The following is a 26,729-nucleotide window of genomic DNA, read 5'->3' on the forward strand; positions in this document are numbered from 1 at the left end:
CTAAATTCTCTTATTGCTTCTAATATTTTCCTTTAAAGTCTGTTGAATTTTTCTTTTTAAACAATTTCATCATCCCAAAATGACAGCTTTATTTCTACATTTCCAATCCTCATACCTATAAATTCTTTTCCTCTTCTTATTGCTTTAGGCTACGGACTCCAACATCATGTAAAATAAGGGTCATTATCATGTGCATTTTTGTTTCATTTCTTAGTTAAATGGAAATGCTTCCAAAATTTCCCCATTAATGAAGATATCTGCTATAGTTTATCAGTTTAAGGAAGTTGTCTTCTGTTTCTAATTTACAAAGAGGTTTTCTCCAATCATGAATTCAACATTATCAAATGCTTTATTCTATATCTAGTAAAACAATTACATCGTTTTCTCTTGTAATCTGTTAATGTGGGAAATTATAGTTTTTGGGGGGTTAACCCATCCTTTCATACTTGGGGTATACTCAACTTGGTCATGATATTGTTAGCTTTTTCATACACTGTTAGCTTCAATCTACTAACATTTTATTCAGGATTTTGAATCTATATTTTTTAGTGAAAGGGCTATGATTTTCTTTCTTTTAATGTACTTGTATCAGGATTAAGATTACTAATTTTAAATATTTCAAAACTGTAAACTTTGCATGAAAAAAATAGCACAATTTTAGAAGAAAGAAGCTGGAAGAAGATATGTACAAAATATGTAACTGACATACAGTTGGCCCCCCACATATATAAATAACTCTTACAGATCAATAAGAAAAAGACTAACAATCAAATCAAATGGGCAAAGGATAAAAAAAAAATGAAATTAACAAAGAGGATAACCAAAATATTTAATTATATTCATTAAACATTATAAAAAGATCCTCAACATCACTATAGATTAAGAAAATACAAATCTATACAATATTTATATACCATTTTAAAACTCATCACAACGTCAAAACTTAAAAAGAAACTAACTCCTGATGTTAACAGTGCAGAGCAGGAATTCCATCCCTGCTGGTGGAAAAATAATTGGGGCTATCAATTTGTAGACCAGTTTGGAAATATTTAGTGAAGTTGAAAATATGCATGAACTACTTCCTCATAATTCTACTTCTAGAGAAACTGTCATTTAATATGCTCCAGAAGAGTACAAAATTAGAAAAAATCTTAATGTCTTTCTGTAGGAGGATGGCTAACTGAACAGTGACACAGATAAAATGAATATACTATGTATCTGCATGAATCTATATAATACATCTTGAAAACAGTACACTGGGTAAACAATAATGCTAGGAGGAAAATAGTGCAGTATGGGACCATCTTTGTAAATCTTGAAAATACTCAAATCATTGTTATATATCATTTATGGCTACAAATGAATGAATTAAAATATAAAGCATGAATACAAAAGATATACACAAACTTCATGAATTGGATGAGTCTAGCGACGTAGGGAAAGGAATTCGGAAGGGTAAAGGGGTTTCTGTTGTGACATTAAATGTTTATTTTCGCAATTTGAAGAAAATATGACAAAATATTAGTATTTGTTTCTTTGATAGTGGAGAGTATATGAAGTTTATAGTTCTCTTTAGGTTTTTCTATGTTTTTTAAATGCTTCATAATTTTAAATAAATGTTTATGAAAAAAGAACCACTTGAATTATTGGAGAAGTAGATGTTGCGTTATATTACCGCTCTAACTATCCTTGAAATTGTTCTCTACGTATTCTGTCTCTTTGTGATTGAATATTCTCTGGGCCTGCTTCCTCACCTGTAATGTAAGAGGGGTGAACAGATGGTCATTTCAGATTCTTTGTAGCTCAGATACTCTAAGTGCCTTTCCTTCCCCATCCGCTGACACCCCGTCCCGCCACCATTTTTTTTTTTTTTTTTTTTTTTGCGGTACGCGGGCCTCTCACTGTTGTGGCCCCTCCCGCCGCGGAGCACAGGCTCCGGAAGCGCAGGCCCAGCGGCCATGGCTCACGGGCCCAGCCGCTCCGCAGCATGTGGGATCCTCCCGGACCGGGTCACGAACCCGTGTCCCCTGCATCGGCAGGCGGACTCTCAACCACTGCGCCACCAGGGAAGCCCCCGCCACCTTTTTAAGGTTCGTTACCTGACTCCATCTTTCTTTCCATTCTCCAAGTCTCCTTTTCTGAAAAGTCACCCGGAAACACTTGACCAAAGCATGCTCAGTAATCAAATTTGCTAAAACTCGAGAAAAGCTTTTTAACAGTTCCACATTTTCATCTGTCAGCTCTGACGGAAATCGGTGTAGGGAGCAGCAGGAGGAAGCAATAGAAAAGACGCTCCCTGGGAACAGGTGTGCTAGTGCGTTCTTACCTGGACGTCAGACTCCAGCCAAGAAGCAGATAATTTGGGAATGGACTATAAGGCCAGCTTAACTCTGTACAATCCGAGCAAGTCAGCGTGGACGCAACATATTGTACTTTGCAGCAGTTGGTTGGGTGGGAGGCGAGGGGAGAGAGGCCGCAGCTGGAGGTTTAAAAAAAAAAAAAAAAGGAAAAGGAAAAAAAGGCGAGGTGCTGGGAGAGAGGTCTGCCCGAATCAGAAACACCCTGTAGCGTCTCCGCCTCAGGAGGAAGGCGTATTTCGCAACCTCCGAGGGAAATCGCCTCGGCCGCGGCGTCCAAGTGAGCTGCGGCCGCAGCCCGCGCAGCCCGCGCAGCCCGCGCAGCCCGCGCAGCCCGCGCAGCCCGCGCAGCCCGCGCAGCCCGCCCCCAACTCTCCCGCCGCGCGCTGACCCCGGGCTTGGAGGTCGCGGAGGAGGCTGTTCTGGCGAGTCGAGTACCCGCGCCCGCGAACCTTCCACCTGCAGAGGACCCGGGTGCAGCCATGGGCTACCAGGGTCAGCGGCCCGTCGTCCCGCCACAGGTAACGAGACTGGGGCTGGTTCTGAAGGCAGGTCATATCGTTCGTTCACCCTGCAACAGCGTTTAGCTACCTTCACCCAGCGTCTTGATGTAGCACCACAGAAGGTTCTCCAGGAGAAAAAAGAAATTTTGCCTTGATCTTTTTTTTTTCATAGCGGGCACTTTTCAATATAACCCCTTTAATTTCACAAAAATCACATCCTTTGCTCCTTAAGAGGTCCTAAAGTACTAGGATTTCATGCAGTAGTCCACGAACTTGGTGCAGCTGTAATCAGGACATTTTAGGATGGAGTTTGTTCACAAGCTCTGTTTGAATTACTAGATATTGTTGTTACTCTATTATTATCCTCATTTTCTTATCGTTATTGGCATTACTTATTATTATTACTAATATCATGTTAGTCTCCTAAATTGCATATTTGTCTTACAGTTTTCTGAATTTTTGAGCTAGTTAAATATTTTTTAATTGCACTTTTATATACTAAAATAGAGCCATCTAGATGACAGAGAAACCCTCGTTTCTGAACATAAGGACAAAGGGAAAACTTGTCGTCAGTCTGCTGCTGTTTTTAATGTTGTCAACTCGATTATAGGATCTGGTATAATAGGTAAGTTTTTTTTTTTTAATTTTCAATGAAAAGGCCAAATTTAAGACACTTATTATGTTGCTAGTATTCATAGGTTAATTTTAAAGGAAAAAATCTTAAATGATAAAATTGGTAATTGTTTTTTCATAAAAGCCTTCCCTTTTTTCCAATGTAACAATGTGCACACATCAGTCTCTCTTATACTAAAAATGGGGTGGTGATTCACACTCTTTCCACATTTGAGAGCGTCCTCCGTGTGTGATAGATTAAGGTGGAGCTGCAGATGGGAGATTGCTGAATTTTTTTTTCATAGGCTGCATCGTCAAGTGATAATGTTACCTAATTTACTTTTTTCCCTGTTCCTGGAGTGGCCAACCGTTACTTGAATCACCTTTCCATAACCTTCTAGAGGTGTAGAACCTCCAGATACTTGCAAATATTGGAGATACAAAAGTTTAATGTGAAAACATAACAATCGTGAAGAATCAAATCCACGTAATATTTCCTTACCCATTTATAGAGTATTAAATTTTAAAGTACAAACATTATGATATATCAGTTGTAAATATAATTTAATCAATAAATAGAAATGGTTTTTTAAATGATTTTTTAAAACAAAGGAGCCAAATAATCAGAATTGAAAGAAATGAGCCTCTCATATTTTCCCAATTTGAAGCAAAGGAAAAGTTCAGAAAAAATTAAGTGCGTTGCGTTATAATAATAAAGGCAGTTATTTTTTCAGCGCTTTTGTTATTTGAAACATCCAATGTAAGAAAAAGCAAGGACAAAACAAAATCCTGCAAATACTCATTGAGAATATTACTTTTTCCTGTAAAGTTATGACATTTTAGTCTCAGTCATCTGGATTGAGTTACTTTTCTTAACTTTCACAAGTTGATGTATTTCTTGATTTTACTTTCCATATACAGACAATTTTTTTTTTCAAATGGTAAATAAACTGTAGGAAACTGAGGCAAAGTAGTAGCAAGTAGGCGTAAAGACTTTTTTGAAATTCAGCCTCCATGTACCATAGAGGTGTAGGCCGAATTCCAGAGTTAATTCCTGATATGAACACTTTAAGCTGATTCATGTCAACTTAAAAAGTACTTCTTAATTAGGCTCAGCAGATTTTTGAAAGGGGAAAGTTTTCAGAGAATAAATATTCTGGGTGGAATTATTTTAAGTACATTTTATTTTAAATGTTTCATTGTCCATAATCTAAAATTGCCCATTTCCAAAAAAGATTCATAAGAAATAACATTACATACTCCTTTCAGCTTTATAAAAAATACTTTTGCCTTCTCATTTTCCTCTCCTTTTCCTACAGAGTTGCCCATTTTGACCCCAGGGTTGGTCTTTCCTCAAATCTCATAACCCTTCTATACTCTTGTTATCATCTCTGTTTTCCCGGCCAGCACATAAGGAGAGCTCTGGGTCATTACTCTCCACATATTCTAGGTCATATGTCCCCCTCACCCTGAAGGGAACATTATTTGTGTGAACTGTCATCTGTTTTTCATTTGATGCTTTCTTACTCTTATTTTTCCACCTCATAAACTTGCTCACTTGACATGCCCTTAACTTACAACATTTTATTCTGAAATAGGCGTTAATATGCTAACATTTAATTTTAATATTCATATACACTGTTTAAAACTATGTCATATAAATATGTCAATTTACTTAGCCTATTATATACAGAAATTGGGGGAAAACTTCCGTGTTTCCATATGTTTTATTAATGTGATGAGTGGGACATTTTATGTTTTTTCCAGGATTGCCTTATTCAATGAAGCAAGCTGGCTTTCCTCTGGGAATATTGCTTTTATTCTGGGTTTCATATGTTACAGGTAAAATGCTATGTAATTGATTATTCCTGCAATTTAAATTGTGCAATGACTGTTTTACACAAACACACACACACACACACACACGCCCTGTAATTGAATTTCCTAATTAAAAAGTGCATCAAAGAATCCTAAAGAATTTAAACATTTGTATCTGAGGAGATTTACTTTCCTGCTAATCCTCTGAACAGATTAGAAAAGCATTATATATTACCAAGCCTAAATCCTTTTCATGTGCCTTTTCACTTTATGCCAAACGTGGTAGATAGAGGAGTCACTTTAAAGACTGATTAAGGCCAAGACCGTACTCTGAAAATGCAGACATCAGGGATTCCTTTCCCACAAAAACCTCGGGCAGGTGCACACAGATGAACAACCTTTTTGAGCTCTGTTTGTGCAGGTGGCACCAAGAGCCCCGGTGCTCAACCAGCAGGGATCCCCACTCCCTCCCCACCTTACCCCGCCTGCCCAGCCTCCTGCCTGCCACTGTCTGCAAGGGCAGCAATAAGGTGCTTCTGTATCGCTTCTTCTGTTCTGCTTCCCGCTTTCCGTGTAACATGTTCATTCACACCCATTCCCCTGTCTGAGTGCAGGCTTTACAACTCCTAATCATCTTCTCTTCCTGTTGTTCTCACCCCTGCCCTGTCGTCCCCCCAGTTCACCTCAAGGCAAACACAAGGTCTTTCCTCTACCTTAATATCACTGCGAAAGAGGCAGCAATCACAAACAGACACCCACTGCAGTGGTTGCTGCTAGGGGGCTGCTATGTGTGATCACCTAGATGCCCTTTACCAGGTAATACAAAACACCTCAGCTGTCCCCTGCTCCAGAGTGGCAACCTGGGCCTTAACAGTATCACCTTCCTGTGAGGTTATGAACCCCAGCCACCATTTCCCCGAAGACTGAGTAACAGAAACCCCAAAGCTGTCCTCCTTGCCTCTGGGAGGGACCAATGTGCGGGGCCGTTGGAGCTCCAGAGCGCCACCACTGCAGGGCTTGGGCTGCAGCTGCTCTCCCCCGAGATCGAGTCCTGGTGAGCTGTTCCCCTGCCCTATCTTTTCACTCCCCTTCTCCTAAGAGCACTCCCTCAAATCTCTTGCCCAAGAATCTCTGTCTCAGCTCTACTTCTAGAGACTCTGACTAAGATGCCATCCCTCATAAAATCTCAGGCTTCCAAAACCAGCCTGTAACTCAGCTGTTTTTCCTCAGGCTGAGGAAGAAAGTAAAGCATGCAGCAGGTACCAGAGTCAGAGCTGCAGAGGCCCTCAACTCTCTTCCTCCCTGCTTCTCACCACCCACCACTCCCTAAACCTAAGATGCTTTTAGCTTCTACAGCTCTTAATTTGTAGCTTAAGACCCATAATTTAGTAATGTGGAATCTGTGACTTTGTGCTTATTCAGAGTTGCTGGTGCTTAAAAAGTGTATTTTATTTATGAGCACATTTATCACACTCAAAAACCCTATTCAAGGATTTACGCTTGTCGTTTTTAATTTCCTGTTTTCCAGTCAATCGGTACTGACAAATAATTAATTTCCTCCCAGGCATAATAACCATGGCTTGTTTAAGTGCATTATGAACATGTACACACATTGTACACCAGTAGACAGAAAGCATTTAAAAATATATATCACCTAAGGATTCAATCAATAATTAAGGGGAATGAATAGTTTCTTAAAGCCAAGTCACATTATACATACATAGATCATAATGTGAATAACTCTCTCAACTGATGCTATACGTAAACCTACAGCAATGTCTGTGAGCAGTCCTTTGCAAAGTCATATGTTGCAACTAATCAGCAGAAATTAGTTACTCAGTAATTTGGCTGCATGATGAAAATCCTTAAATAATTTTGATAAATTAAGGATGACCAACCACACAGACACAAAAAATAATTATAGACTGTGATTCATTTTTTTCCTTAATTAGGATTTTAAGAGCAAAATCTACAAGTAGGGTTATAATATTGAATTGTTCTTTAAATTGACACTAATTATACAGTTGTTTGTCTCTACAATTATTCTTTTGTCTTTTTAAGGCCTTTGTCTTTTCAATGAGTTATGTCCAGTTCAACAAGTAGTGTTTCTAAGTTCTGTTTTCATGTTTGTGAAATGTTGGAGAACAAGAAAGAATTGTAAATATTTACAACAAATGATTTTATTTTAATTTACTTTAAGGTTCTCATATTTGTTGATTAGAGTAAAATAATTTTTATTGTCCAAGTATACATAACGATGTAAAAGAAAATTTTCCTGTTAAATAACGTACACTCATTCATGGATTATCTAAAATTTGCATACAGTACATTTAAAGGGAGATCAAAATGTTATAGTGATATTTGAGATTCCTAAAACTTTTGAGAACTTTATCTATAGCCCGTATAGCATTTGTTATTGACTAAATTCTTAGCAAATTGTTACTTTTAAGCAGTACATTTTGAACTGTTGTACAATTCAGCAGTCTCATCCCAAGCATACAGTTCTTCACCAAAACTTTACAACATCTGTGAAATTGGTTACCTCCTGTTACTCCAGTCCTCACTGATTCTCTTCCTCGGCCAATAAGTTGCTTTTTAGTTTTCCTGCCTTTAGCATTTGTCTTTTGCTTTCTGATCTGTCCTCCATATTACTGCAAAAGTTATCTTTACGAAACCTCAGCCTGATCTGATATTCCCCCAGTCAAAACGTTCCAAGACTCTATAATGACAACAGAAAAAAATTTATTGCATTTAAATTCTTTCATGGTTCAGCCACAGTCTGCATTTCTGGTCTTATCTCCCACTAATATGACCTCTCTTTCACCCTGTCACCGACACTGCCCTGTGTGGGACTTATGTTTTAGCCATTCTGGACTATTCCATTACCCACATGTAGAATATACCTTCACACTGACTTCCCATAGATAGTCCCCCTGCTTGACTTTTTTTTTTTCTTCTCTACCTGGTGAAATCCTGTTTATCCTTCAAGGCACTACTCAACTCTTCTGTGAAGCTTTTCCTAGTTTTAAACAAAGGATGTAGGATGAATTACCATGTCATTTGTGCTTGCAGAATATTTTAAAATATATTTATTAAGTCATTTATCATATTACATTTGAATCAGATATATAGACACCTAGCAATCCTGCTTTATTGATCACTGATTCATTCAACAGATATTTACTGACACTGCTGCCATTATAACAATGATAGCAATGATAGCTATAGCAATGATAGCATTATTCCTGCCCACATGAAGCTCACAATGTAGTATGTTAGGCAGAAAAAAACACACATAATTATAATGCTTCATGAAAAATACCATAATACAAATATGTGCATGACAATAGGGATACTGGCATTTAATCCAGCCTTAAAGGAGCAGACATGTTTTGGGGAGGAAAAGACGGCTTCACCGACTGTTTATGAAAAAATGTGAGAGAGCGAAGAAAATGGAAGGGTACTCCAAGCAGACGGTAATGTGGAAATGCAAGAGAGAACTATGTAAGTGATTCAGCCTGGCTAAAGTATAGGGTTGATGTTGGTAAGTGGAAAGAGATGAAGTTAGAGAGGTTTGCAGAGGTATTTTTGAAGGCTCCCATGTAATGATAATCATTACCATTTCCTGAAGACTGGCTAGATGCCAAGCATAATGCAGCCACTATACTTAATCCTTCTGACTCCATAAAGTAGGTATTCATGTTCTACTTTTTATGGAGGAGGAAATTGAGACCAGTAGGTTAACATGATTTGCCCAAGGTCTGCAGTTACTGGCAACAGAGTTGAGATTTTGGTTAAATGCATGGATTCTGGAGCTAGACTACCAGGGTCTGAGTCCTGTCTCTCCTTTATTCTGTGAAATTTAGCAATTTACTTAAGCTTCTGTGCCTCACTTTTCTCATCTATCAAATGGAGGATCATAATGGCACCTACTTAGGGCTGTTGTGATGATTAAACATGTTAATATACATAAAGCATTTAGAAAAAGGTCTGGCAGACAGAAAGTGTTGTGAAGTATTTGCTAGTGTTTTTGTGGTTTTTATCATCGTTACCATCATTATCATCAGACTCCAAATACAATGTTCTTCCACCTCAACACACAGCCTATAGAAGATAACTAAAAATAGCATGAGTTCTCATTCATTTAGCCTCCATAGTGTGCCAAGCATTGTGGTAGGCATTTAAACATCATCATCCTCATAGACTCTTCAAGGTTGGGGTATTGCCTTACTTTACAGATGAAACTCAGAGTCCTTCATCCAAGATCCCACAGCTAATAAACAGTTTTTTTCTGAAAAAAAATTATGAAAAAGTGTTGTTTTTTATCCAAAGGCATCAAAGTATTCCCCTGGAGGATTTTAAGCAGAAAACATGGTCAGATTTATGCTGTGGTCAGATTCATCTGGTACAGGGGGGAGGTCAAGAAAGTCTTAGTAGGGAGGGGATAGTGGATGAGAGAACTAATAGGAGTTTTTGCAGTAATCCAAGCAAGAAGTGATAAAGGCCTAAGCCCTAAAGTAAAACAGGTTAGAGACTAGAAGTGAGGAGATATAGTTGAATAATTTATGATGCAGTAGTTAATGGACTTAGTGACCAAAGGAAAATAGAAGGTGATGGATAATGAGAAGTCTAGTGTGATTCTCAAGTTTATCTTGATATTATTCACAGTTTGGAGAAATATGAATGCAGAAGCAGGTTCCAAAACAAATATATAAATTCTAATTTGGATATCTAAAATCAAGATGCCTATGAGGTCTTCAAGGTAAAATGTTTATTAGGCAGCTAGATATAGAAATCTGGAGTTTTGGAAGAAATCTGGGCTGGAGGTACAAATTTGGGAGTTACTAACATCTTTATGAAAATTGAAAGCATGACCATGAATAGGATCACATTAGGACATCTTGAAGAGTGAGGGAAAAGTCCAAGAATCCAGGGTTTGAAGAGAGTTAAAGAAACGTGAAAAACTAAATGGCCCAAAAGATAGGAGGAAATCCAAGAGAAAGTGATGTCAGAAAGGCCAAGGGAGGATGGTTGAGAAACAAGGGAATGGTAAACAGGGAGAAAATGCTACTGAAAAAGCAAATATGATTAATATTTAGGAGGTATCAATTGGATTTATCAACTTGGAGCTCATTGATGAACTTGTTAAAAAAAGTTTCAGTGAAATGGGGGTGGGGAATCAAGGTGGAAACAACACTGCAATGATTTGTATTTTCTTCTTTGTATTCTAGTACATTTCCAAATAACTTGATAAAAAATTCACCTGTGATGGAAGCACGAGCAAGAAAAAAGAAAAAGCACGAATCACACCCTCTGTGTAGCTGTGTACCCAATACAACTGCAGTGTCATTCACTAGGTGTTCAAAAAACATTGGGTTAAATGAAAGAGACTTTTAGTTATATATTTTCTGTATATTTGTGTCTTCAATTTCAACACTAAAAGTGGAACTTGGGAATTCTCTGGCGTTCCAGTGGTTAGGACTCCGAGCTCTTACTGCCAAGGGCACGGTTCAATCCCTGGTCAGGGTACTAAGATCCCACAAGCCACACGATGCGGCCAAATAAATAAATAAACAAAAAGAAAATTGGCCATCTCTGTTTTTTTTAAAAAAAAAAAGTGGAACTTAAATCTCTAAAATGTAAATTTCAAAAAAAAAATTCTTAGAGTGCTCTCTTAACTATAATAATAATATAGTAAAGTAAACCATAATAACTATAAAGTTACTAGTTGTACTTTGTTATAAAACAAATGATCTGATTCTCCTAAATCTATTTTTTCTTCTGAATGCTTCCAGCACGTTTTATTCTCGGTCTTCACACGTTGAACGCCTATGAGATATTGGATTACCTACATTCTGTTGCTTGGACAATTGAGCCACATCCTGTTAATAGTCATCGCACTGGTTAGGTTAAGAAAGTAAAATGGAAAATTGAAGCTTTAACTCTAGTCTGCATACCCTCATCTGTCCAGTTCATTGCATGGATATATGAAGTCTATTTGCATCTCGATTGAAAAATATATAACTGGAAACAGTACAGTTTTATGAAAGATAAAGTTTTATGAAAAGAAAGTAAGACTTGCCATGCTAATTTACTGTAGCATTAAACTCTTCTTTAAAGTTCTTTTTTTCTTTAAGTCAAAACACTAAAAAAAAAAAATTTGTACTAAATGTAATCTGACATTTGTTTAATGGTTATTTTTGCCACAGACTTTTCCCTTGTTTTATTGATAAAAGGAGGGGCCCTCTCGGGGACAGACACTTACCAGTCTTTGGTCAATAAAACTTTTGGCTTTCCAGGATATCTCCTACTGTCTGTTCTACAATTTTTGTATCCTTTCATAGGTAAGGATGAATATGAAATTGAATATTGTAAGTATTTTCATAAACGGCCATTTCTGAATAAAATAGTTTTAATAGTCATTAAAGAATACTAGTAGTTGAAATATTTTCCACATTAAGTGTTTATCTTTAGCCATTTTTCCCTTGTTTTCTGTTCCTTTTGGTCAGTTTTCTGAGTATTTCATTGAAATAAAGTGAGCGTGATTCTGAGTTAATGCTTGTGATTCCCTAGCTTGATGAAAAATAGAATGATAGATTTCTTCTAAGGCTAAAATTTTTTTGAAAACCTAAGGATTTGTGGAAGTCATGTCCAAGGCCAACGTGCTGTTTAAAGTTGGCACCCAGCACTTCTTAAATAAGCAAAATGTTAATGTTCATCAGTGGCCAAATTGACTTCATTTTCAAAATAAGTAATACAGAAGCTATTGTTCAAACTAGTTTCTTATGTCTCTTCAGAAAGCTAAGAATATATTTCTCCAAAATTTTACTTTTTCAAATGAGGTGATATTTTGGAGCCTTGACAGGTTTCTATTATTGTTCCTCACTTTGAGCAAAATATGTGTTCCTAAAGAGTATTTGGAAACTGAACTTTAATAACAAAACAAATTGCGTTTTAAATGACTACCAAAACTCACTATTATTTAAAGATGTTCTGGAAAGAATCAATTTGTGAAGGGAAAATCTTTTGTAATACAAACTGATATTCTCCCACAAATCTGCTGTCTAGTTATTTTTAAAGTTGTACATATTTGTAATCACAATATATATTTGAAAGTAGACTATTTGGGAAGTGATAACTGATTACTTTCAAAATATTCAAGATGAAATATGTGATGGCTTGTTGGTGACTGTATTGTTTTAATTATGTGTTTAGCTATGATAAGTTACAACATAATAACTGGAGATACTTTGAGCAAAGTTTTCCAAAGAATCCCTGGAGGTAAGTCAGTATATTTATTTTATATAGTTTTTCATAGTTAATGTGATTCATAATAATTTAAAAATAAAATATTTGCAAGTGGAGGAATTGGATGACTTCAAATATCCAGTAATATCCATGATCCAATCTGATCCTAAAGTATTAATCTCTTATATATAGTTTATTTCTAATTTAGCTGTTTAAAAATTATTATTTATATAATTAAAATACTTTATATTTTAAATATCTTATGTATCACTATCTGTAGTATCATTTTTTCATGTAGTGTTTATACTACATCATTTCTTAAATAAGCAAGCTAATCTTTGTCCCCATTATTTGTATTAAGCTACAATTTAATATAGTAAAATTAACCCTTTTTAATGTATAGTCCTATGAGTTTTGACACATGCATATAGTCATATAACCACAGCCACAATCAAAATACAGAACCATTCCGTTATCCCCCCAGATTTTCCTCATTCCGCTTTGTAGTCAAACTTTCACTCATCTCCAGCCTTAGGGAACCACTGATCTGATTTCTCTTCCTACTTTTGCTTTTCCCAGAATGTCAAATAAATGGCATCTTATAGGAGCTAGCCTTTTGGGTCTGACCTCTTTCACTTAGTATGGTACATTTGAGATTCTCCATGTTTTGGAGTTTATTAGTAACGTGTTCTTTTTTTTAATTGCTGAGGATTATTTCATTATATGGATATAAACATTTTATCTATCATCCAGTTGAGGGACATTCGGGTTGTTTCCTGTTTGGCTTGATTCTGAAAAAGCCGCTGTGAACATTTTAAGCAGACCTTTTCAGCATGTGCCACAACGCCACTCCCTGTTCATCCTTTCACCATATCATGGCTATTTGAATAATTCAGAGATTGTGAGTCTTTTTGCTTTGAAGAGTTCCTCGTCCAAGCCACATAATCCCCATTTCATAATCGCCTAACTTTATAGTTGTTATTATCCTTCAAATTGATACAGAAACACGTTTTCTCTTAGTGTGTGAATCACCCATCCTAGAAACATGCCAACAAAATGAAACAAAACGTAAAACTGGAAATTGTGCCTATTCCTCTCACAGGGTTTAGTGGAAACTGAAACCAAGGAGATTTGAGCATCAAATCACTGACCCACTACTTGCTAGCTGTGTGACCTTGAGAAGGTTAATGCCCTCGCTGAGTTCTAGCCCCTCATCTCTAAATTATGAATTAGAGTATCACCTGCTTCATAGAATTATGGTGTGAAACGAGAGACAACGCAGACAGTGCCTAGCATATAGGAGGTGTACCCAGCACCGTTAGCTGTTATCTGTAGGTGCTGTCATAGCCCCCAGCCTCCAAATCCTGTTTTCATAAACTGAGATTAGGTGAGTGGATAGAATGTTAAGGAAAATGAGAAGAATATAATACCATATATACAATATGATCTAAATTATGTAAATTTTCTATTGCCATAAATAAGGAAAAAATAAAAAACATATATTCACATATAAACTGTGGTTATCTTTTAATTGTGCGATTCATGGGAATTTTTTGTTTCCTTTGCTATTTTTTCAGTTTTTCAAAGGAGCATTATTAATTTAGAAAAAATTCTTTCTTTTTTCTTATTTAAGAAGTAATACATATGTATGAGGAAAATGTTAGAAAACATAGCATAGTCTCTTTCTCTTGGGACAACCAAGTAGGCATAATCCTACCAACACTTCCTTCCTTCCTTCCTTTTCTCCTTCCTTTTTAATCTATACTTTCAGAATTTTAAGGATACATGTAACTTCAGACATCCGTGTAAATAAGATAACACTATATTAGTAGAGCAAACAGTTTGAAAGGGTAAACAGACCAGATACACAAATAATTTAATTCATATTATGTTCACCAGAAAAATGTAAATAGTTGAGTTCAGGGGTTTTGGAACTTGACTTTCCTGTTTTATTGTTTTGACTCACAACGTTATGATGATTGTTTAGTTATGACTGAGTTAAACAAAAACCCACGATTAATATTTCCATTCTGGTACATACGTGTGTGTGTGTGTGTATAACTTATGCCATTTTGAAATTCCCACCTTGGAACTTCCTTACACATTAGTTTATTAGCCATACAAGAAAACTAGTCTTACTCTTCAGAGTAATAGCTCTCTTTTTTTGTTTTTGTTTTTTACCACATTCACTTACTTATTTGACAGACTTGGCTTCTACAGATTTTAGATTTTGCAGAAATTAATGCACAAAGACTTGGTACCACTGACATTGCAAAAGTATAATCACATGATCTCTGAAGGAATTCAATATGAGCTAAAAATTTAAACAATAGTGTCTTCATTGGAATAGATACATAGCTCCTAAAGTGAATACTGTGATTAGCACAGCTTTAAATATATATATATATATATATATATATATATATAAATCCTTGTAAGTATGTTTTATGTTTACAAATTTTGTTTGTATTTGATCTCTCTCTCTCTCTCTCTCTCTCTCTCTCTCTCGCACACACGCACACACACACACACACTATATATATATATATATATTATTTCCTTGTTTTGATAGCCAAGAGTCTGCAGTGAATAAATACCAGGTTTCAGCAGCTTCCCTATGACATCTTCCCTATCCAAAAAGTTGCTTTGTCTGCTTTCCTTCAGGGAAATCACTTCTTTCTCAATAGAAGTGTAGAAATATAGTGAATATTTTTATCAAAACCTTGAGGTTTGAAATTTTAAGTTGTACTGATCAAGTCTCTCTGGAATACAGAAGTTAGGAAAAAAAAGCCACAGAACATACCATTTCCCCATGTTGCTTACTTTATGAATGAAGGGTTTTGCCATTAGAGGGTTTAGGACAAGGAGTGACATAATGTCTTTAGCCTTTGGAAAGGATCTCTGTAGTTTCTAGGTTAAAAGTATACACTAAGGGGGCTTCCTTGGTGGTGCAGTGGTTGAGAGTCTGCCTGCCAATGCAGGGGACACGAGTTCGTGCCCCGGTCCGGGAAGATCCCACGTGCCGCGGAGCCTCGCGTCCGGAGCCTGTGCTCCGCAACGGGAGAGTCCACAACGGTGAGAGGCCTGCGTAACGCAAAAAAAAAAAAAAAAAAAAAATATATATATATATACACACACACACACACACACACACACACACACACACACACACACACACATACACTAAGGGGACAAAGGAAGGAAGAAGCAGGACAACTGATGCAGAGGCTACTAAAATAATTTGAATGCAAAATATTATAACATTATTTGAATTATAGGTTCATCCTTAAGTTACTTTGTATTTACATTTTTCGTGAATTATTTCTGTTTTTACATGGTTGTATGGAATTTATTCAAAATTGTCATTTATGTAGCTCTTTGTATTAATTAAGTCATTTTTTTAATTAAATATTTGACTACTTGTGTCACTGGTGTTACTCATAAACACTTTATAATATTTATTGTGTTTTAGTTGATCCTGAAAACTTGCTTATTGGTCACCATTTCATTATTGTGCTTTCCACTGTTGCCTTTACTCTGCCTTTGTCCCTGTATCAAGATATAGCGAAACTTGGAAAGGTAATTTTTACATTTTAAATAGGCAAAGAAATGCACTTTGTTACCTGCATTAATTTTGTCAAACTGCTATCTCTATGGCCAAGTTCTTAATTACAGTATTCATCTTTAGTTTCTTTCAGTTTACTTATAATTGTATTGGAGTAAACTATGTTTGATATTTTATCTTATTTGGGGGAACTGATGGGGAACTTGATGACTATGAAATAAATAGGTCCTCTCTTCTCTTTTTTTAAGGTAGATACTCTGACACAGACAGCACACTTTAATTTTAGAAAATATAAAGAACTCTATTTAAACCAAGTCTATTTACTGAAAAATCTAGTCTATTTTCTATCATTCTTTGTAGTCATTTAAACAATTTAAAATTACATTAACTTTAATGAAGTAAGAATAAATCACTTCATTGGCTTAAAATTTTTTTGTAAATTACAATGTCTATTGTGCCCATTTTTTATCCAGTGAATTTAAATGTCAATATTTGATTGATTAATTGTTGAGAATTTGGCCAATATTTATGATTCTTATTGCTAAAGAGAAATGGTTATTTATTTCTAATGAAACCAACCAAGTACGTATTCAACTCACCACATATGCTTATCTGCATGCATTAGCCTTTATCTGGCTGCATTTTATTTCCTTACTCTCATGAAGTGTTTGTATTTTACTCAGAATATTATTGGTGTTGCATCCTCATTATGCCAAACATTCTGATAAAAAAAAATTTTTTTAAGTTATTCATGTGTTTTTACATTCTATTTTGAAAAATCCAACAGTTAATTAGTTTTACTTTTCACTGTGATGTTTCGTGTGTATCCACAGTGATGAAGCCCCCTCTTCCAGGTAGAGCTGAGAATGGGGATGATATTCCAGAGTTTTCTGACCATGCTCCTTCCTTCCATAAGAGGCATCTAGAAATAAACTGAAGTGTATTAAAAGGAACTTTTTTGGTGAATTTTCTGAAATGTCTGAACTGTTTTCCATTCCACATGCTCAATGTAGACATAAATGCTTCCTTCTGAGAGCAAAAGGCAAGGCATTTATGAAAAGAAAGCTAATGTTCCATCATATTACTAATACTTGAACATTTTGACCCTAAGTGTCCCTTAAAAATGTCATATTGATGTATTTAAATAAATCTCCCATGAGCAAAGCAGAGTAGTTAGAAAACACTGATCTGAAGTCAGGCTGAGCATCTGAGTTCCCCACGGGCCACTTTCTAGCTATGTGACCGGATTCTTTCCCAATATCTGAGTGGATCAGAGGACTTATAATAGAACCTTCTCTCTAGTTAAAAACTAACAACCCAGGAAACAAGATTAATGACAATCAAATGAAATAAAAGCAATTTTATATTTTTCTTATCAGACAAAAATTTCTAAATTGTGCTTATCCATTTAAAAAATTAAGAGTAGAACACAGATTTAATGTTGAGAGTGCAAAGAACACATATACACACAGACCAGTTTATATTGTAACCAGTTAAAATAGTGACAGAAGAGAGAGGAAGTAGCAGAGAAGACTCTAGAAACACAGACCAAAGGACAAAACCACAGAGGAAAATTAGACTTAATAGAGCTAGAAAGCAGCAAGGAAAAAGCAGAGGCATCCCAAAATGTGTGTGAGTGGGTGGGGGGACGTTGTATAGGAAGGGGCAGGGTAGGATAACGACAGAAGCAAGAAGCAATTATAGATAGAAAAAAGCACAAGTCAACACTAAAATAAAACCTGAAGAAAAATGGAAACATAATTTCCCTTTATGAAATAGTCATATTTGGTACTTGTTCTATTTGGGGGGAAAAGAACTAAGACTAAGATCTAATAAAAAATTTACCTGCCTTAGATTATCAATACCAATCTGTAAGAATAAACTACTAAAGAATTGTATTTTAAAAACTGTACATAAGTTTACTCAAGTAAAAAGTGAATCACCTAATATTTTCAATAAAATTGTCTCTATTCTAAACTGACCATATATCTTTACATTTTCTTTTTCAGATCTCTCTTATTTCTACAGTTTTAACAACTCTGATTCTTGGAATTGTAATGGCAAGGGTAGTTTCATTGGGTCCACACATGTAAGTTTTGTTGCTTCATTGGTTGATATTTGATTTATACCCATCATTCAGATGTTCATATGATATATTATAAATGCAGAAACATAAAGTTATAATGGTACCAGAAGCATCATTTATCTTCAGTATTTGACAAAATGAGAGAAAATGATTACGTTTAAGTAGTAGCTGATGGGATTAAACTGAGTTTGCTTATTATTTTCATGGCCTGCCTAAAGAATTAAAATAAGGAAGGGATTTTGAATAGTGAGAAATAGGAACAAGGTAGAGAAGTGGTAGATGGCAGAAAGAGGAGAAATGGTAGATGGTAGAAATTTCTGTATCTATCTCACAGATGGATTTGTTCTTAACAAAGTTTTCACCAGTCTAGGTTGAAATGAGAAGAGTAAAGAATATAGTGGATGTTTTTCTCTATTTAATGAAATGTGGTCACCTTGAAAACCACCCTTTATTCTCTACTAAGATTATATTCTTTAATTGTGTTAAAATGCTTTGTCATTTGTGAACTAATAGTGATAGTTGGTAATGATATTTATTTGTTTTTTACATTATTATTTGGCCAAATAAAATGTTGGGAACTTGGCATTGGTTCCACAAATTTTAAAAATGTTACTTAGCCGTGAAATTCAAAGTAGAGATTCTACTGATCTAAACCACACAGTTCTTATGCTTTGATTATAGAATAGATTTATCAGATAAGGACTGGGTAGTTTGTATCCACAGTCCCAAGAGAATGCTGTAATGAAACTAGCTTAAAATAGCTTTAAACACAAAATTGGGTTCCCACAATGCACAATAACTATTTGTTGAATAAATTAATAAATAATACATTATGGAGTTTCCATGACACCTTAAATATTTTCTTTATCCTACATAAGACAAATAAAATTAATTTAAGACAATCTCTAACATAGTGCAAGGAACATGCTGGGTCTTCAGTTGTTATCTGTGAGGAAAAAAAGAAACTTGGTGAATAGCTATAATTGATAATGCCATCCCCCAGGTAACTTATTTTTTTCCTACTGAACATTGTTCTGCAAAATCACTTCATCTTCCACTATATATGACTTATGTCAGGCTTCTTAATTTACCAGGAAAATACCAAAAATTATGCCTTAAATTTATTTGAAAGGAAGTATGAACTATCTAGACTAACTACATTTCATATGGTCTTTTCTTTAAAAAGAAAACTTTTTTTAAGGTTTTCAATAAAAGGAGATAGCATAAATATCTGTAATGTTTATATTAATGTTATCTTCAAATAACTTAATCCCAGTTCATAGTTGTATTAGTCCGTTTGGCCTGCTAGAACAAAGTACTACAGACTGGGTGACATGAACAACAGATATTTATTTTCTCATAGTTCTGCAGGCTGGCATCTTGGTTGGGTTCTGGTGAGGGATTTCTTCCTGACTTGCAGATGCCTGCCTTCCTGCTGTGTCCTCATGTGGCAGACAGAGGGAGAGACAGCAAGCTCTCTGGTGTCTCCTCTTATAAAGGCAATAATCCCAGTAAGAGTGTCCTACCCTCATGACCTCTTCTAAACCTAATTATCTCCCAAAGTCCTCATCCTTACATACCATCACGAATTTGGGTTAGGGCTTCAACATGAATTTTGTGGGGAGCACAATTCAGTCCATAGCGATAGTGTTTTTGAAATGTACCTGGTTCACTTCAATATGGCCATTTATTCCTTCATCTAGTAAACACTTGTTGAGTACCTATGGCTTCTAACTATTTTGCTGTGCAGCACTTACTGCACATTGTTCATGATCAACTATGGATGAGGGATTTATTTTAAAAACAAAAAAGAAAAAGAAATGACAATACAGTATTAGGAGTGCAAAATAGAAGCATAAATGAGGGGCAGTGTCAGCACCGAAGAAGAGAGTTCTTGATAGTCTGAATTAAGGAAGGCTTCCTAGAGGAAGAGAAATATGATCTGGACGTTTTGAAAGAGGAATCTGAATTTTTCCAGATAGATAAGGGTGTAAAAGGCATTACAGGCCTGGGAAAGGTAAGCTTAAAAGCACAAAAACACATATTAAATTCTACTGGATGTATTTAACATCTATAATATTGGTACTGTATTCTGCTCTGGTTTTCAGAAGCTGAATTCACAGCAACGAAAGGCTAATAAGTGTATTGAACAAAATACACTAATAATTTTTGCTTAAAATTTTTACTTTTATAAGCCAGAACTATTTTAATTGAAGCCTTTATCATGTAGAGAATAAATCAAGTTATAATAAAAGGTGTTAATAGATTTGGGAAATAGAGTACTATGAGGGAATATTGAGGGGAAAAAAAGCAAGCAGCTAAAAGTTGGAAGTAAATAAATAAGCCATTAGTTGAGCCCAAGCAGAACAGTTTAAAGCAATGATTTTCAACTCTGGCTTCACATTAGAATTACCTGAGTAGCTTTAAAAAATGCTGATGCCAGGGCCCTACTTGCAGAGATTCTGAAGGAATTGATGTGGGGTCAGGCAACTGGATTTATTACTTAATGGTTTTAAGTTTGTGAACAAAGATCTAGAGCCTCTTGGTTTGAAGAGATTAAAATCATGAGTACACATTTTAACTGACACATTTCTAAAAATAGGCCAGAGATTTTGTTATTTTAGTTACTGTTGTGTTGTTACTTTTCATGATTCATCCTTCAGTTATTTTTTTCAGTGTCTTCTATATACAAAATGTGTGTGAGATACTATTGTGAACACAAAGAGAAAGTATCTCTGCTCTGAAGGGTGCACAGTTTAGTGGGGAAGATAAGATGATACAAATGACTGTCATATAGGCAGTGTATCTTGATACAAAGGAAAGAGGAAGGAGAAGCCACTTCCTGGTGGTGCTAAATGAATTGATTTTTATGGCCAAGAGCTATTTATTTCTGTTATAAACAAAATGTGACCTGTATCTTTTTAACCTTCCTCTAGTGCTGATAATCATATTTTATCTGAGTCTTTGAAATTTTTCTAATAACAGGGATTATTTAGTTAACTCTTTCAATATTTAAATGTTAAGGAAGTGTGTTTTTTAATACTGTGCTGCCTTTTATTTCTGTTTGAATACTACTGCAAACAACTTCTGTTTGTCCAGATTTACAATCAGGCTAATCAAATCCCATGTTTAGGGGCTGGCACAGTAGCTAGTCAGGCAGGCTTTTCTCTGAAAATATGACAGCCACAAATGCTTATAATCCATAAAACATGAGAAATTCAATACTCCATGTGTGTTTTTCCTCATTTTTTTGTTCAGATGAATGATCAGAAACCCTGTACTTTTTCATAGGACTTTTAAAGTGGTATTTGAGAAAGATCTTTAAACCCAGTATCAGAAAAGAGGAAGGTCTGCAATGGCGACTGGTATTGACCTTGTTACTATGGAAACACCTTTGTAGTGGTTGTGTTTTAAAAATAAAACATACAATTCAATTTCCTTTTCCATAACTCATAGGGCCATAAACTCTGCTTTTTGATATGATTTCAAATATCTCACAGTCCAATGACTTTCATTTCTTTTTGGAAATAATGTGCAGTTTTATTGTGTTTTCTAACCTTTTGCTTTCTAAAAACTGAGGTGACAACGCAATCTAATTGCTTTCCAGAAAGTGTGCTAGTATCAAAATGCAGTAACACATTTCTCCCATTTTTTTTCAAACTACAATCAGAGGCATTATCACTGTGAAAACCTTCATTCTGTGCCTCATTAATATTCAATTCTTTACATTCAGGATGGAAATGATAGCATGCAGTCCAAATTTATAACTAGTCTCCCTTCACATAACATCTCTTTTACAGCATTTTAATCAATAGTGTAGTGTGTTCCAAACATAATTTCAAAAAATGTGTCTACACTTCTAACAGGTATTTATGCATATAAAATGTGCCTTTTCCAAGGATCTCAATACATACTAGTTTTGTTACCCCTTATTCATTCTAACCCTGAAATTCCACAATTATAGCTATATATAAAGAGGAACTAGAGGGGATTAAAGAAGGATCAGAAAAAAATGGGTAAAGACAAAGGAATAGTACATATTTGAAAAGGGAATGATTAGTTCTGGCAGATACCAGCCACTGATTTGTTTTGATGGTGCATAAATTATTGCCGTTTTTGTTGCAGACGACAACAACCATAGAACCATAACTGGTTGAGGCAAGAGAGAATTTATTGACACACACAGCTATAAAGTTCAAGGCTATTTCTGTTATTAGGTTAGGTTGGATTTAGGAGCTCAGTCAACAGAATCATAGTTTTTCTTTTTTTATCCTTTGGCTTCATATCCTATTTTGGCTCTAGTGTCTGAAAGACTTTCCCCTTATTGTGACAAGACGGCAATGGCAATCTTAGCCTACATCTATTCAAGTCCAAGTCCATAAAAATAGAAAGAGCTTTCTCTTTTATTTTACCTCAAACCTCAATTCCAGTATTAGTTCTGATTGGCTCTAGTGAGGACCCATGACGATCATGCCTTGTACTGTGTTGCTTATGTTTATGTTACATGACTACCTTTGAAGCTAAGGATGGGATCATCTCAGCTAAAGCACACAGACTCTGAGCAGAGGAAAAGGTATCCCAAAGGAAATCAAGGCAATGATGATGCCACAGGAAGCGGGAGTAGACTGCATGGTGTAAACTACAGATATCCACTTGAGGTGACAGGAGGTTACTGGTGACCTTCAGGCGTTTCAATCAAATGATAAAGTTGGAAAGTAGCTTAGAGAGAATTAAGATCTAAGTGAATTTGGCCAAAAAAAAAAAAAACCCTTTTGTTTTTTAAGAGCCTCAATGAATGAAAATCTCAGGACAAAACAGTGGCTTAAGGCAGTAAGAAGTCTAAAAACTACCGTTTTTACCATGGGAGATATGGGACATGTTATAGACCAAGGCAGAAGATGGAGTGAAAGTCCCCCAGGAAATCTTGAAAAGTTGGAATTCATGATATAGAGTGCTCCTTGGAGAGGATTGAAGTCATGAGATAATGAAAATGATCTTAGGACATTAAAAATTTAATACAAAAACATTCTCTGGCAAAGAAAATGTTCCTAAGGCTGCTTCCATGCTAACAAAATTTGCTCACTCATTTGCTAAAATACCATTTGACTCTATTCTGTAGCACTGCTAGAGCTAGTGTTAAGTTTTCCCAGACCAATTGCTGACATGAAGCAACAAATGGAACCATCATGTGACTTGAGTCTGCATGAAAATAGAAAAGAACAGCTGTAAGACAATATGTTCTCCGAGGAGATCAGTCCGGTCCCTGTGTTAGTGGAGCTGAAGGAGCAGCCTGGGTTGCTCAGTGTTAAGGACTCATCCCACTCATCATCAATTTTTTTTTTTTTTTTTTTTTTTGCGGTACGCCGGCCTCTCACTGTTGTGGCCTCTCTCGTTGCGGAGTACAGGCTCCAGATGCGCAGGCTCTGCGGCCATGGCTCACGGACCCAGCCGCTCTGCGGCATGTGGGATCCTCCCGGACCGGGGCTCGAACCCGTGTCTCCTGCATCGGCAGGCGGACTCTCAACCACTGCGCCACCAGGGAAGCCCATCAATTATTTTTTTATAAATGGCTGCCTTAGTGAAATGTGCCACCTGTGTGTTATTTCCGATTAGAAGCCAGACTGGTCTGTGGTACAGATTAACAACCAAAGAGCAAAAATCGAGTCACCTGTTCTTTCAGCTAATAAGCATTTATTAAATGTCTGGCTTATGCCAGTCACTCTTCTAGGTATTGAGGCTGCCAAGATGAGGAAAGCACAGTCCATGACCTCAGATATTTATAGTTTGTGAATGGGGAGAATAGACAGTTAATCTCAATATAATATTTAATAGAATATGGCAAAACGCAATGGAAACAGGAAGGGCCCTTAGCCCAACCTGGGCAGGCAAGTAATATTTCAAGATAAGACAGTATGTGATCTGCTGTTTTTAAAACAATTGTACTGGGATTAGCTGGGTCAAAAAAGGAGAGAAGGGAGGAGTGGGAAGCTACTGTTGGCAGAAATGAGTGAGGCCCAGAGGTGTGAGGTGTATAAGGACCTAAAGATTTAACGTTAACAGGAGGTACCTGGAGAAGAAGGACACTGCCACTGGTTGGGGGAACTATCAAAGAAAATAAAAGTGCATCCCTTGACAATTTTCTCAAAAACTCTATCTTGCTTTTATGTTTCTCCTCGAATATATATTTTATCATAGTTTTAACAATGGTCATGTCTCCATATTATCTCTTTTGAAAAACTGCCGAATATTGGTGCTTTCCTAATCTGCTGACCTCTGCTCTCTCATCGCCACCACCTGTACAGCTTCTGTTTTAGGGAAATAACTAGAATGTTGGTGATCCTGAGTTGAAAGTTCAGCTAGAGAGAATGAAGAAATGATCGTAGAGAGGTTGGTAGAGACCAACATGGAAGGAAAGCTTTACATGTAGTGCCAAGAAAGTTGGATTTGTTCTTTAGTTGATGGGACATTGAAAGTTCTTCGGCAGGACAGTAACCACAGCGAGTCTTCATTTTGGACTTCTTGCACCGCAGAGGTGAGGATAGATGGGGGTTAAAGGCCTGGGAGGAGGCTCTCTGGAGGCAAGCATCCAGGCAAAAGACAACTGGAACAGTATAAAGGCAAGGTTGGCAGAAAACAAAAGGAAACAGAGGAGGGTGTTGCCAAGGTTTCCAGCTTGGACAACCAGAATTGTAGATGGTCCAGAACTCACCACCAAAAGGAGAAAATGAAAAAGTCTGTCCATCCAGTAAAGCATTTACTAAATGCTTGGGAACATCGATGAAAAAACCCCAGCTTATTTTAAGTTGTTAACCAGGATAAAAAAGGAAGCAGGTCTGGAAAAAACATAAATTTTTAATTTTAATATCAATTTTGAGTAACCCTTGGGGTGGAGAGAGAGGAAAAGGAAGTTTTGGAAATGCAAGTTTAGAGTTTAGGGAGAGTCTGATATGAACAGGATTGTACAGGGACAGCATATAATAATAAGGTGGGGAATTCCCTGCCGGCCCCGCGGTTGGGACTCTGCGCTTCCACTGTTGGTGGGGAGGGAGGGGGGCACGGGTTCGATCCCTGGTCGGGGAACTGGGATCCCACATGCTGCATGGCACAGCCAATAATAATAATAATGTGAAGAGGTTATTATTAGTAGAACCCCAATGGTAAATACAATTGACCCTTGAACAGCATGCGTTTGAACTGCTCGGGTCCATTTATTTGGGAATTTTTTTTTCAATAGTAAATACTGCAGTACTACACAATCACAATTGGTTGAATCCACAAATGCGAAACTCAGATAGGGAGGGTCAACTATAGGTTATACTTGGATTTTCGACTGCTCTGACGGTCAGTGCCCCTAAGCCCTGCATTGTTCAAGGGTCAACTTCCATCATCTGGAGTTCACATCTGAAATTACATTTATTTTAATATAAACCTTGAGCACTTCCGTTTAAAAACAAAAGGATCCGGGCCTCCCTGGTGGCGCAGTGGTTGAGAGTCCGCCTGCCGAGGCAGGGGACACGGGTTCGTGCCCCGGTCCGGGAAGATCCCACATGCCGCGGAGCAGCTGGGCCCGTGAGCCATGGCCGTTGAGCCTGCGCGTCCGGAGCCTGTGCTCCGCAACGGGAGAGGCCACAACAGTAAGAGGCCCACGTACCGCAAAAAAAAAAAAAAAAAAAAAAAAGGATCCGTTTTGATGTTTAGGGTGATACCCAGGAAGAATGTTCCTGAACAGCTGTATGTGTTCATGTGGACCACAGCTGTCTATAGAACAGACTCAGAAGAAAAGTGAGGTGGGAGCGAGGAAATGGCAGAGAGCTGTCAGCTGATGTGGAGCTAGGGAAGTGGGCAGATCTGCTTATGTCACTAATAGCTTGTGGTGTGACAGGAAACGTGGAGCCTTTGTGTGCCAGCCAGAGCACTTAACTCCCAGATGTATCTGGTTGAAGAGGTTAATATGTAAGGCTCTCTTAAGAAAAACGCAGGCTCTGCCGGGATTGTATGATTTGGAAGGTGCCTGTGTTTAGCTGAAAAGAGTTTGGTCAGGTACAACAGACACATGTGGTGTCCGACCTCCTGATCGGAGGTCAGATGTTCTGGTGATCAGAAGCAATCCCTATGCAGCTTGTTTTCTCCAGTCTGTGAAGACTGGAGATGTATTTGGTGGGACTTGCTTCCTACTTGCTTACTACTACAAATCTACTGTTATAAAGATAAGGAAAAGTATGTCTTTCAAAATAGGATGCAAAACCTGAATCCAAGAACCCAAACTGAGATAATTTTGCAAAATGAATTTAAGCCCCGAAAACCTCCCCACCTCGCACACATAAGGAAAAGGCTTCTAAAAATTTTATAACTAAGCATGTCTGGATTTTTCAGAGTAAGAGAAGCAATCATTCTTGTAAAAGTATTTGCAAACTGCTACAAGCCAATCTGTATTCCTGTCAGTATTAAAATATGTTAAAACACTGGAAGCATTGCTTCTTAAATGATCTGAACCTTATGATAAACCTTCATTATGTTGCCATGATTTATTTGAAGTTTTG

At 36.7% G+C, this 26,729-nt stretch overlaps 1 protein-coding gene across 3 annotated transcripts in view; it reads left to right on the forward strand.

Moving 5' to 3' along the window:
* The first annotated feature begins 2,689 nt into the window (after nt 1-2,689).
* The window catches only part of SLC38A11 (solute carrier family 38 member 11), a 73,816-nt gene continuing 49,776 nt past the window's right edge, over nt 2,690-26,729 (forward strand). For 2 of the 3 annotated variants that reach the window (XM_067741699.1, XM_067741700.1), the window contains exons 1-7: nt 2,690-2,878; nt 3,368-3,485; nt 5,240-5,314; nt 11,500-11,634; nt 12,506-12,571; nt 16,011-16,117; nt 18,113-18,192. In XM_067741699.1, coding sequence (XP_067597800.1) covers nt 2,840-2,878; nt 3,368-3,485; nt 5,240-5,314; nt 11,500-11,634; nt 12,506-12,571; nt 16,011-16,117; nt 18,113-18,192 — 620 coding nt within the window. In that variant the 5' untranslated portion in view covers nt 2,690-2,839. Of the gene's footprint in view, nt 2,879-3,367; nt 3,486-5,239; nt 5,315-11,499; nt 11,662-12,505; nt 12,572-16,010; nt 16,118-18,112; nt 18,193-26,729 lie in introns of all 3 variants that reach the window. The other variant, XM_067741697.1, reaches the window with a different exon arrangement.

The sequence above is a fragment of the Pseudorca crassidens genome, chromosome 6 (genome assembly GCF_039906515.1).
Source record: "Pseudorca crassidens isolate mPseCra1 chromosome 6, mPseCra1.hap1, whole genome shotgun sequence".
NCBI classification, from domain to species: Eukaryota; Metazoa; Chordata; class Mammalia; order Artiodactyla; family Delphinidae; genus Pseudorca; species Pseudorca crassidens.